This window comes from Gobius niger, assembly GCF_951799975.1.
Source record: "Gobius niger genome assembly, chromosome: 1".
NCBI classification, from domain to species: Eukaryota; Metazoa; Chordata; class Actinopteri; order Gobiiformes; family Gobiidae; genus Gobius; species Gobius niger.
This window is the reverse complement of record NC_136852.1, coordinates 16,944,657-16,957,782: the sequence shown is the minus strand read 5'-3', so window position 1 is coordinate 16,957,782 and position 13,126 is coordinate 16,944,657. Positions and strand designations below refer to the sequence as shown.

Here is a 13,126-nt window from a genome sequence, read left to right as displayed (position 1 = left end):
ACTGTTCTCCCATTTTCTCAATATTATGCAATGGTATTCTGGAGGAAGAAAAACATATGTGGTCAATAAAACATATCTCAGCAGCCTACAGTTTGCTCTGGTAATGTGTCAGCTCACTCTAACATGTGAAAAGCAGTGCTGCCACACACACACACACAGAGACACACATGCTTTGGCGTAGCTTTGTTGTGTCCCTTGAGGCTCATCCATATCTAGATGTTCGCTAAAAAGCAGAGGAGCTGTAAATTGTTACCCCTCTCACAGCGTAATTGCCAATTACCAGCATCTCAGACATCTGACTGTACGCCACTTTACCAGCACACTTGGCCACATAAAACTTGAATTCCTGAAGAGAATAATGAATCTGCTCCATTTGCTTGAGCCGCCCCAGCCATGTGATGGGTCTTATTTATGATTATTTATGTACCTGTCATGTGTTGGATGAGGTTTTATGTCAGTGCGAGACAAGTAGGCCACATTTCTCCAAATTGCATATGAGACCGAATGAATCCTCCCCTCAGACAAAGGCTGTTCCAAAATAGACACTGTGCATAGTGTGAGAGACTATGGTTTGTGGGGAAAATTTGAACAGGTGAAAGGGGCCATCTGGGATCAATTTACATATCTAACCGCAGACCCATATTTGATGAGATCCCTGCCACACATTTTATAATTATTCTTCATCTCAGGCTCTACAGTCATGAATGGCCTAATAATAACCCATTCAAATTACACTAGGCTGTTTTTAATTTTTTTATGGGGGGAAATTATTAGTTGAACATTAATATCAGCTCTACATAGTCTTTTGACCAGTAGCCCATAATTCCCTTTAGTTTTTAATACTGCACATAAGGACAGTCCGTGAGTATTCAAATGTTTGCTGCTTTCGCGTCAACATCAAAGCCTGAAAATCAAACTGTTGCACAAATGCATGCACCGTGTTCCCTTGATCACCTGTTCCCTACTTTTGATCTCATTTCTGAAAAAAGACGCACGGACATCAAACGCATTCAAACGCGCTGTTATAGTAACTTACCTGTCGAAGTTCTTGCATACGGTCCTTCATGTCTTCTTAACTGTCCTCTCTACTCTTGAGGCTGAATTTCCCGGAGAGTCGCGGGTGTGTGTGTGTGTGTGTGTGTATGTGTGGTTGATGCTGGAGAAGCGGCTGGTCACCGAGTGGGAGAAAAGAGCGGCACCGAGACAAGTGCGCGAGAGGCGGCGGAGAGCGCGCGGAATCCCCCTCCTCTCCGGTCTCCACGGTCTGGATGCGAGGATGATGCTGGCGACCGCTCCACAGCTTCACTCCGCCGGTGACGCGCATGAAAAGGTGAGGCCAGGCCTTCCGCCGTTAACCCATTACACCCTGCCAACTTCCTCTTCAATTTACCTCACACTTGACTCTTTGCAAAAAGCTCATTAGCTCACAATATTCACAGGGCATTACAATAAAGGCAAAGAGGAACCGGGACAAGGCCTGATTTTGGGAGAGTAAAAGTGACTGACCGACTCCACCAGTTGTGCTGGGTTTTGTTATCGATTAAGCAGGTTCAGATGGTTCAGGCAGAGATAACGCCCAGGTGTTGATCACATTACAAAAGCTATTGGTGCCCCCTGGTGTTCACAAGCAAGAACTTGAAATAACGCACTAACACATGTTTAAGTGACTGACACCGGATATAATTTTACCCAATAACACTGAAATACAAGCATTTATTCTATAACAGATATTTTCACAATTGAAAAATACCAAACAAATGTAGAAACTTGGGCCTTTGCTGTGAGCGGCTCACCTCTCCTAAGACATGACAGTAACTTTACAGGGAGTCGTCTCCATGGAGATGTGACAAAAGGCAGCAGATTTTGAGATATAAATAGGTTAGGTTCTCATCCAAATCACTTTTTTCATTGCCCACTGCAGTAATAACACTTCCTTTAAGTATAAGAATAAAGCACAAACCAAATCGTGAAAGTAGTGTGGGACTGTTTATTTTTTTTTACAGAATACATGATAGATTTTTTTTTAACTTTTAAACAAAGCACATCACGTGCCGCTATGAGATATTAAGCAACATTTTCAGAGCCAATTCTTGCATCAAAATTAAAATTCAGAATTTGATGTTGGTAGTTGCCTCTAAAATTGAATGTTAACTGTTGGCCTGTTTAACATGAATTATAAAAAGGTCCATGTGAATTTAATGAAATAAAAATGATAAAGATTTCATTTTAAATACACATTTCTCTGAAGCAGTTGTGCCAGTCCGCATCTCTTTGCACTTGCCAAAGATAAGTTATTGAAGTGTATAGCAGCTAGAAATGAGGTCTTCTCTGACGAGCAGTGTATTTTGTGTCAGGACGAACATTTCTGAAAGAAGAAAAGATATTATTTGCCATTAATGATGAAACATTTCTTCTTCCATATTTGTGGTTGTAGTCTTTATTGTATACAAACCGTCCTTGTCGTCTCCTCCTTTCCTTTTTCTCCATGATCCAGTCTTTACCCTTCTTTGCAGATTTACCCTTCATATTTTTGAAACGGCATCTGCATGAAACATTAACTTAGAATATTATAAACCAAAAAAACCAACACATTAGTTTAATTTATTGGTTTATTTGGTAGGGACAGTGCACGGTAATGAGCATGCCACACCGGATTGTAGCCTTGGGCTAATTTCCACCCGTCGTCCTCCCTGCGTACTCTCAAACACACTCATTCATCCATGCCTATTGTACATGTTTTTAATGCTAGGGGAAACCGGAGTACCTAGAGGAAACCTACGCAGACACGGGGAGAACAAACTCCACACAAAAAGGCCCCGTCCAGGTGGGAATCGAACCTGGGACCTTCTAGCTGTGAAGCACAAGCTCTAACCGCTGTACTACCGTGTTGTAAAATAAGCACTTTAAAACTAAAATGCACTATAATGTTAAAGGCAGGAAAACCTGTCTTTTAGGGTTTTGAAAGAGACAGGACGTTTTCCTTTTTTTTCCTTTTGGTCTTTGGCTTTCTCAAGGCAGGGATGAGTAATCTGCACTTTGTTTATGCCAAGACCTTTGTGCAATTTGTTACAAAGATTAATGTTTCACTTTCCTTGAAAACATATTTTATTCACGGTACATTTTAATGAGAGCCATTACCTTTGTCCTGAATACTGAACTTGGTTTGGCACTGTTCTATCTGAAGTTTCGGTTCCCAAACCCTGAAAGATAAGACCAAAAAATCACATGTATTTTGCACAATAGAAAAGCTGATATAAATTTTCCTTTCTTACTTTTGGAAGGACTCCCGATACTCCGGCAAACAAACATAAAAAGAATCTGCAAAAATATCACAATACAATAAAACAGAGCAAAACAAATATGCAACGCTTCATTATAAGACGTCAACAAAACCAAGTCAACAGGGTCAGCCTTCTTTTACAAATTTGCCTTGTAACACTTTCACAAGCCATAATATCAAAGTTGAAAGATAGATAAGAACTGACTTTTTGGCTTTGCTGCTGTTGGGGTAATCGACAACCATGCCCCCACTGAATCCAGCCCTCATGGCCTGTGTCGTGATCAGCTCAAGCTTTAAAAAAGGAGGGAAATATACAGAGTATGTCATGTTTTCAAACCACCATGATAATGCTCCTATGTTTTACCTGCTCTGAGTTTTCCGGATACAGCTGGAAAACTGCACGCGAGCCCCTTGACTGACAGTGGTAAAGTTAGCACATGGTTTTGATATTCAACTTACATAACATATTAAAATGCCTGACTTACCAGAGAAGAGTATAAGGTGCTGAAAAAGGTATATAGTCTCTTTGGAGGACTGTGTGTTCTCTTGTCTGCATTGCAAAGCCATTGTAAAGCAGAAATACTGAGGACCAAATTAAAATATTTTATTATTATCATGTATTACTTTTAAGTCCAAATCATTGTTCTTATTAAATCTTTACCTGATGCAGCCATCGAATGTACCGGGCCTGAAGGGCATTCTCTGCCCCATGTCTCCAACTAAGAGGTCACCTTCAACTTCTCTATCCAGTGCAACATCTGATAACAAAGTAAAAAAAACTATGAGACTATAAGATTTGACAGTTTGTTTTTTTCCCTATACAGTGTCATTAAAAAACTGAATTTGTCTGTATGTTTGTCTGAGTTCATTCTTCTGCTCACCAAGCATTGATGTACTGATGTCTATTCCAACCCAGTAGTGCCCCTCTTCTGATAGGTAATCACCACTGAGTCCTGAGCCACACCTAACACATTAAGAGTATGACACGTTAAAAGAAATACTAAATAGGCATATGCAAACCATAAATAAAATGAATAGTTAAGAATATATTTGACATCTAACCCGACATCCAACAGGTAACAGGGCTGTCCTTCTGGCAGGCTCAAAAGCTCCACTGCACGCTCCGACATCTGTGTCTGGATCTCTATCATACGAGAGCTGAGTACAACCAAAACAACAAGTAAGGAATTAAGATCACTGTAATTGAATATCAGGCATTATTCTTATAAAAGACACTCACTTTTGAGAATATTTCTTTGCCTCTTCGTCATTGTAAAACTGTAAAATTTCAAGAGAAATGAGGGTTAGGCTTTGGGACTGTGGGTGAATGTTTCATCTTCTGAAAATAATACACATAAAATTACTGACCACCTCCGGAGGAGCCGAATGCTCAGGTCGTCGACAACTGGACATGACTCCCGAATATGTGTTGAAATGGAAGAATCAATCTCTCAAAATCTACAATCAAAACAAGTCTTATCTGGCGAAAAAAAAACACGTGAAGTAAATATGACGTCATAAACACGCGACAAAAGGTATCTTCTTCTGTGGTTTGTGGTTTACTTTTCCCTAGGCTGCCATCTGCTGTTTATTAAAAACAAAAACGTATAATTTATTTTAAGAATGTATAGTCACCTACAAAGGCACGAAATTGTAACAATACATTTTTAATTTGATTTTATAGCTTTGTCACAAATGTATAGACCTGAAAACGCATCAATTTTGTAAACAAACTCCCTCTACTTCCTGTAAACAAAGACTGTGATTGGTTGTCCCTTGAGTTACGTCACTGCTGGTTCCGTCTCTGCCGGAAAATGGCAGAGGTCGGGGACAGTTTGGGCTGTGGAGTGCTTGAACGTTGTTTGCTTTCCTAAAACATCACATTTATTTGTTTATTTGTTTTCCAATGAGGTGCTAGTCAACTACAGTTTGGAGTTTGTGATCCTGAAATGAAGTATATTCTGCTACGGGTGTAAGGTGTTAAGTCAAGCTTCAAAGTCCAGTTCCAGTAAGGTGGGAAGTCATTGCTCCGCTGACACCTGAGATATTTATCGTTGTTGAATTGTGGATTAAAATGTGTGTGTTCTTCTAGGCTTCTTGAAATGACACCCTGGATAAGAGGAGTTTCTTGTGGACATTCAGAAATCCTCAGATGCAACCAGCAACTCAGGGCTTTCTGTTCATTTGTCTTTGTTCTACCAGAGCAAAAGTCAAAGAGACTCCCAAGACTGCAGCCTCTCACTGAACATCTGTCATGTGCCAGACACTACAGCTGGAGAAGAGAAGAGAAAACCAATGCTTCGCTATTGTATAGAAGTAAGACTGCCTATTATGACATCCTTAAAGTGACCCCAAATGCAACACAGTCTCAGATCAAAACGGCTTACTACGAACAGTCCTTTATCTACCACCCTGACAAAAACCCTGGCAACATGGATGCTACTCATGTTTTCTCTGAGATCAGCGAAGCCTACACCGTGCTGGGCAGCATCACGTTGAGAAGGAAATATGATCGAGGCATCCTGAGTGAGTCTGATGTAAGAGGTGCAGGGAAACCTTCTTCCAAAGATAGTACCAGCAAGACCCCAGGATCCACCCAGCGCCAGCAGAAGGCCAGGCAGTATACCCAACGAGGAGGAAAGCCCATCTATGATTTTGATGCCTTCTATAAAGCACACTATGGAGATCAGCTGCAAAGGGAGCAAGAATTGAGAGCTATGAAGCAACGTATGCAAGAAATGGAGGAAAGAAATATGAAGGCAAGGAAGCACAGAATGTATTTGGAAGTTCTTGTGACTCTGCTCTGTGCATCAGCTGGGTTCATCATTTATAGTGTTAAGCAATCCTGATACACCTAAGATTAAACATTCGGTTTAAAGTCTATTAAGTTAAGCGTGATTGGTCAGTGTGCTGTAATATTTCCTTGTAACTAATGTACATTTTAATTAAAATCTACATATAAGTGTCAATTATAAAGCTTTTTTTTTTATAATTGATACTTAAAGACTGAGATTTTTGCATGTGTGTTTTTGCTTGGAGATTTCAGAAAGTGTTTATGAAGGTGCAATGCAATAGTTATTAATCAACCTAAAAATACTAACCCCCTACAGCAGGGGCGCCCGAAGTGCGGCCCACAAAACAATTTTGATGATGTCCTTTTATTTCAAGTTTTATAATTATAAACAATTCTAACCTCAAACACTAGCATTTTATTGTGAGACAAAGCTGGCATTAAAGTTTAAGCATATATAAAGGGGAATGGTGGGGCCCCTGACCCTGTGCATGTTTCAGTGTGCGGCCCTCCATGCAAACACTTTGGACACCCAAGCCCTATAGCAACCCAGAATTCTGAACTACAATGGTGAGTGTAGTAGCTGTGGACCTTGATTTTTTATTTATATATATATATATATATATATATATATATAAAAACTCTTCCTCACCCTCCGCGGGCGGTCTCTCTTTTTCCTCCTGCTCGGGTCCTCTACCAGAGGCCTGGGAGCTTGAGGGTTCTGCGCAGTATCTTTGCTGTTCCTAGAACTGCACTTTTCTGGACCGAGATGTCTGATGTATTTCCTGGGATCTGCTGGAGCCACTCCTCCAGTTTGGGGGTCACTGCCCCGAGTGCCCCAACGACCACGGGCACCACTGATGCCTTCACCCTCCAGGTTTTCTCCAGCTCTTCTCTGAGCCCCTGGTATTTCTCTAGTTTCTCATGTTCCTTTTTCCTGATGTTGAAGTTTTTTTTTTTTTTTTTTTTTTTTTTCTTCTTTCTTTTTATCACATATGTTTGAATTTTTAAAACACACCGGACTCATTGAGTTTAGGTTTTGTTGTGCTTTGTTTGTTTTGTTTTTTCCTCTGTAGGTTGCAGACTACGTCATTCCTAACAATGTAAGCCATAATGACTTCATGCACAAAAACAAAAAACAACAACAAAAAGACTTCATGCACACTTCATACCATCTAGTGCTCAACAAGTCGCCATCCACAAGAGGTTTGAGGTCTTTTTCTGCCTGTGAATTTCAAACTCGATTCAATGTTTTTTTTGTTTTGTTTTTAATTTTTTTTTTGAATTTCTTGCATCCTGATGTTAACAATAGATTTAGGCTATTTGTGACTCAGTATTTGTTTAAAAGCGTTTTAACTGGTAACCTTTGAACAACTTAATGCTGTTGAAGTAGTTGAGAATAGAACTACATGTTCTATTTTTTATTGAATCAATCTCGTGTCATAATGACCCCTTCCCGGGCTCGAACCCGAGACCTTAGAGTCGGCGTGTTTTCCACAAAACAGGCCGCTAAAGAAAAGAGACGACCTGCTTCCTCCACGGAGGCACCACAGCGTGTCTAGCGAGCGACACGCCATGTTGACATCCGTGTAGTTTTTTATTTTTTATTTTTTATTTAACAGATGTGATTGCAAAATACAAATGCTTCAAAGTACATGTATACATATAAGCATATTTACATTTTTTCATTTTTAAGGCCAGGAGGGAGACGTTGAACAAAAACAAAACGAACATAAAAAAAATAATAATAATAATAATAAAAAAAAAGAGAAGAAAAGAATAAAGGGAAATACAGAAAATAAAGTAATAGAGTCATACAGAATAGATCAAGACATAAAGGGGGATTTTAAAACAATACATTATGATACAGGATGACATAAATGCAGCATTTACTGTGTTGTTATGTGATATTTGCAGAATGCGTTATGGGTTTTGATGGCTTTTTGATTAGCCACAGTTTTTATTGTTCTGAGATACTGATTGAGTTCGTTTATGAAATGATGTCCATTTGGCTTTGTTTGTGCCCATTTAGTTTTATGAATGTGATATTTGGCCAGGTGTATAATAGTTTGAACCAGAAGGGAAAGGTCTTTGGGAATATTTGGATTATTGAAATAAAACATGATGTCACTCTCCTGGAGGCTGATCACATGGCCAGTTTTGTTCTGGATCAGTTGTTGTACGTGTGACCATAGGCTGTGACTGTATGTGCAGTGATAAAACAGGTGGATGATGGTTTCTTCTTCAGTTTGACAGAAGTCGCATTTATAATCTATGTTGAGTTTGAATCTTTCCAGTGTTTTTTTTGCAGGGTATATGTTGTGTAGGATTTTATATGAGATTTCTTTGACTTTATTATAGATGCACAGCTTCTCACCAACCAGCCAGGCCCTGCTCCAGTCTACCTCCCCAAATACTGAGCTCCAGTGCAGCGTTGCTATCGGTCTCTGCACAGGCTGGATGAGGTTTCTGATGTATTTGTTTGGACATGTTCTTTTAGTGACATCGATTTCTCCGATAAATAATTTATTCTGAATTTTCTGTGTTTCATTATTGAATTGATAATTTTTTAAGAGATGCATTATTCCTTTTGGTATGGATTTACAAACTTGAACATATTCACGCTGCGGAATTGGAGATTTGTATATTGTGATGAATTCGTTGTATGAAAATGCTTGTCCCTGCTGATTGATGAGTTGATTAGTCCATATTATTCCGTTATCAAACCAGGTTTTGAGAAAGAGCGTTTTGTTGCGATGTTTAATATATTGATTGTTCCAAATGTAACATCTGGTTGGTGAGAAGCTGTGCTTGTGCATCAGCCTCCAGGAGAGCAACGCCTGCTTGTGGAAGTCTGAGAGTTTGATGGGTAGTTTTTCAGGTTTATAATTACATTTTAGAAGAAATTCAATCCCTCCAATTTGATTAAAAATGTATTTGGGGATTGCATTCCATATATTTATCTTTCCTTTTAGTAGTTGGGATATCCACTTAATTTTGAAGACATTGTTGACCGTTTCAAAGCTCAGAACTTCCAGCCCTCCATTTCCCCTCTGGTTGCAAAGTACATCCTTCTTTAAATAATGAGCTTTGTGTTTCCAGATGAAGTTATACAACAGTCTGTCAAGTTTTGTACATACTGTTTGAGGCATATTCATTGACAGAGAAATATATACTGACCTTGAAATACCTTCCGCTTTGGACAATAAGACTCTGCCATAGATTGACAGATCACGCATGAGCCACATATTAAATTTGGTGGTGATTTGCTTAATAATGGGGTCAAAGTTTAAGCTGCATCTTAATTTTTGGTCACTGTTCAATATTACTCCAAGGTAGGTTATAGTTCTCTTAACTGGGATACCATGTATTTCAAGGTCATTACAATTTTTGAGTGGCAACAGGACAGATTTATTTAAATTCATTCTTAACCCAGACACCTCTGAGAACTCTTTGATACACTCGACTGCAACACTTACATTTGCTGGATTATTGATGAACACTGCAGTATCGTCAGCTAGCTGTGATAGTTTAAATTCTCGGTCGAAAGCATTAATGCCTTGAAAGTTAGACATCTTAATATGACTAGCCATCATTTGTGCTACTAGTAGGAAAATGTACGGACTGATAGGGCAGCCTTGTTTTATTCCTCTTCCTATAGTAAACCTAGGAGATGTTCCATGTGCTAGCTTAACGGAGCCGTTACATCCGTTATACAGGGTCTTGATCATACTGATGAATCGGTCACCAAATCCAAAGGTTTTTAATGTTTTTAACATAAATGTGTGACTGACTGTATCGAATGCTTTATAAAAATCAATAAATAAAACAAGGCTGTCCTCTGCAATATGTTCATTATAATCCAACAGATCCAATATGAGTCTCACGTTGTTGATAATGTATCTTCCTGGCATAAATCCTGACTGTTCTTCATCAATTATCTCATTCAGCCCCGTCTTAAGTCTTTTTGCATAAATTGACGCAAAGATTTTGGCGTCATTATTCAGTAGGGTAATCGGCCTCCAATTTTCAATGCTCAGTTTGTCTTTTTTTGGTTTAGGGATTAGTTTTATAAGACCTTGCTGTAGTGTTGGTGGTAGATTACCTGTTGTTATAGCTTCCTCAAAAACTTGGACAAGGAATGGAGCAAGGGAGTCTTTGAAATATTTATAGAATTCGCTTGTTAGGCCATCGTTACCCGGAGATTTGTTGTCTTTAAGAGAGTCGATAGATTTCATCACATCATCAGTAGAGACTTTTCGGTCACATTCATTTTTAAATTCATCATCAATTGTTTTTATGACGTCTTCTACATTTTGGCAGTACACATCCATTTTATTTTCATCAAGATTTTCCTTGGAGTATAGTTTTTTATAGAAGTTGGCTACGTATTCAGCAACAGTTTTATCATCTTCGCAAACCACATCATTTATCTTAAGTTTACTTAGTGAGGACATTTCATAGTTTCTTTTTTCCAAATTGAAAAAGTATTTGGAGCATTTCTCCCCTTGTTCAAGCCATTTCCTTCTTGATCTTATAAAGGCACCTTTTGCTTTTTCTTCATAAATTCGATCCAGAGAAATTTGTAGTATTTCCAGATCTGTTTGTTCGTCCCCAGTTAAGTTTACACTTTCAGTTAGTTTCATAATTTGTGTAATAATTTGCAACTCATTTTCCTTCTTTGCTCTAGATATTTCTTTGCTCAATCCGATAGCCAACTTTCTAACTTCAAACTTCATTAGTTCCCAGGATTGTCCATATTGGCTTGATACTGTGGCCATATTCCAATGTTTTTTAATAAGACTCAGAGTTTGTCTGGTAAAGCCATCATTATTGAGTATATTCTCATTGAATTTCCAGTAGTCAGCATTTAATCGAGCCCTTTTAGGTAAGAGATTGATTTCAATAATAATGGCTTTATGGTCAGTAAATACAGTTGGTATAATTTCAGTAGATTCAACAGTCTCGGTCATATTAGCTGAGATAAGCCAGAAGTCTATACGGGATTGTAAGGATAAATCCTTGTTACTCCATGTGTACATTTTGGTGTTTGGATGTTTTTCTCTCCAGATGTCCGTTAAGTCCATCCTGTTACAAATATGATTTAATTCATTTATTCTTTCATCTCTTGGAGGCAGTCTATCAACTCTTTCATTCATAACGGTGTTAAAATCCCCTCCCCATATGACTTTGGCAGATGGGAATTTTGATAACCATGTATTGATTTTGCCTTCGATATTTTGGAATAAAGTTACATTTGCTTTCTTGTTATTAGATGCATATATATTTACAAGAATCACCACTACATTGTCAATCTCAACAATCAGTATTATCCATCGCCCATTTTCATCAGCGAGGTGTTTAATGATTTGTCCACCAAAATTCCCCTTTAATACAGCGACCCCTGCAGATCTATTGCTGCAAAAAGAGAACCAGATGTCTTTTCCCCATTGATTTTTCCAGTATGATTTATCCAATTCAGACGCATGTGTTTCCTGTATAAAATAAAAATCTGCACGTTTCCCTTGGCAAAACAAAAATAACCCTTTTCTTTTTAAGTCATTTCGGATCCCCCTGGCATTTATAGACAAAACAGAAATAGACATTCAAAGAAAAAGGGATAAAAGAAAAAAATGTTAAATAAAAAACAAAAATAAAGAACTAAAAGAGACTTAGTCTCTAAATCCTCTCTTAGGATGAAAACAAAAAGAGACAGGCTAAAGACCTGCTGCACCTCGTATTTCAGTCATTTATGCAAAAGGAGCTAGATTGATTAAGGAAAATAAATCTTTATTTCATACCGTCCATTAAATAAAAGTGTCAAAACTGACCTGTATTACATTGAAAAAGTCACTCTGGTAGAGTGATCTCTCCTTCTCCTTCGATAAACGCTCGTCCTCCCACGTAGTAGGCTGTCTTGCCGGCCTCGCGTGCCCTCTTGACATGAGGCCACAGCTTCGTCCTTCGCTCTCGGTCTCCTTTGGACAGGTCCACCTTAAACAGCATGTCGTGTTGTCAGGTAAGTGGATTTCTTCGCTGCGTCCCAGACGGCGTCTCTGCAGTCCCGGGAGACGAAGTGCATGATGACGGTCCGCGGTCTGGATCCTTCCCCGGCGTCGATGCGTCTCCCCAGGCGGTGTGCAACATCAATGTCGCGTGTCAGCCGGTCCTGGATATCAGGTGCCAGCTTCTGACAGATGTTTATCACTTTTTCGCGTAAATCCTCCGCCCGGATAGACTCTGGTAATCCGTCCAGTCTCAGATTTTGTCTTCTCATACGCGTCTCCATTTCATCCATCTTCCTTTGGATGCTTGCGTTGGGCTGCTCCACTTGCGTGACTTTATGTTCCAAAGCGGTCACCCTGGTGGTAACAGCCTTCAGGTCAGAAGATACACGTTCAAACTTTTCCTCCAATGTAATCATTCTGCATTCAATAGAGTCCGCTCTAGAGTTGATCAAAGACTTGAGGATTTCGAATTGAGTGAGCATAGCAGGATCCATCTCTGTGTCCCATGCTTTCTTTTTCATTGCTGGAGATTTTGATGGCGTTACGGGTAGCGGTGGAAAGTCCTCCTCGAAGCTGCTCGCGTAGTCATGGCCGGCAGCGCCGAGCGCCCAGGTGGTTTGGTTAGGGTTGTGTCTTTTTGTGCCACCTCGGGCGGTGCGACCACCTCGTGTAGACATTTAGAATAGTTTACGTTGTCCGTGAGATTAGAAGTAGGGTTCCTTTTGTTAGTTTGCAGAAAGTTTGGTGCGCATGTCTTCACCTGCTCTTACTCACGTCGCCATCTTGCCGACCCGCCGGAAGTCCCTGATGTTGAAGTCGCTTGGTATTGCTATGTCGACCACAATGGCTTTCCTCTGCTCTTTGTCCACCACCACAATGTCCGGTTGGTTCGCCATTACCATTTTGTCCGTCTGTATCTGGAAGTCCCACAGGATCTTGGCTCGGTCGTTCTCCACCACCTTTGGAGGTGTTTCCCACTTTGACCTTGGGGTTTCCAGCCCATATTCTGCACAGATGTTCCTGTACACTATACCAGCCACTTGGTTA

The 13,126-nt window shown here is 39.6% G+C and overlaps 2 protein-coding genes across 2 annotated transcripts in view; both read right to left on the bottom strand.

Annotated features, from left to right (window-relative positions):
- Nucleotides 1–1,527, bottom strand: part of stx1a (syntaxin 1A (brain)) — a 42,666-nt gene extending 41,139 nt beyond the window's left edge. The window contains exon 1 of the mRNA XM_079578827.1: nucleotides 1,037–1,527. Coding sequence (XP_079434953.1) covers nucleotides 1,037–1,066 — 30 coding nt within the window. The 5' untranslated portion in view covers nucleotides 1,067–1,527. The remainder of the gene's footprint in view (nucleotides 1–1,036) is intronic.
- Nucleotides 1,528–2,211: 684 nt separating this feature from the next.
- Nucleotides 2,212–4,778, bottom strand: bud23 (BUD23 rRNA methyltransferase and ribosome maturation factor). The gene is made up of 12 exons (XM_079566596.1): nucleotides 4,649–4,778; nucleotides 4,521–4,558; nucleotides 4,343–4,438; nucleotides 4,162–4,244; nucleotides 3,942–4,038; nucleotides 3,766–3,862; nucleotides 3,645–3,695; nucleotides 3,486–3,571; nucleotides 3,273–3,318; nucleotides 3,139–3,200; nucleotides 2,453–2,542; nucleotides 2,212–2,365 (listed from the first exon to the last, which is right to left on the bottom strand). Exons 1-12 carry the CDS (start codon nucleotides 4,691–4,693, stop codon nucleotides 2,311–2,313), a joined length of 846 nt encoding a protein of 281 aa, XP_079422722.1. The 5' UTR covers nucleotides 4,694–4,778; the 3' UTR covers nucleotides 2,212–2,310.
- Nucleotides 4,779–13,126: the final 8,348 nt, after the last annotated feature.

Coding starts and splice junctions, on each gene's coding strand:
- bud23 (XM_079566596.1), bottom strand. CDS start 4,693: ATGTCCAGTTGTCGACGACCTGAGCATTCGGCTCCTCCGGAGGTG. Junction 3,696..3,765: donor GCACCTTATACTCTTCTCTG/GTAAGTCAGGCA, acceptor TACCACTGTCAG/TCAAGGGGCTCGCGTGCAGT. Junction 2,366..2,452: donor AGGAGGAGACGACAAGGACG/GTTTGTATACAA, acceptor TTCTTCTTTCAG/AAATGTTCGTCCTGACACAA.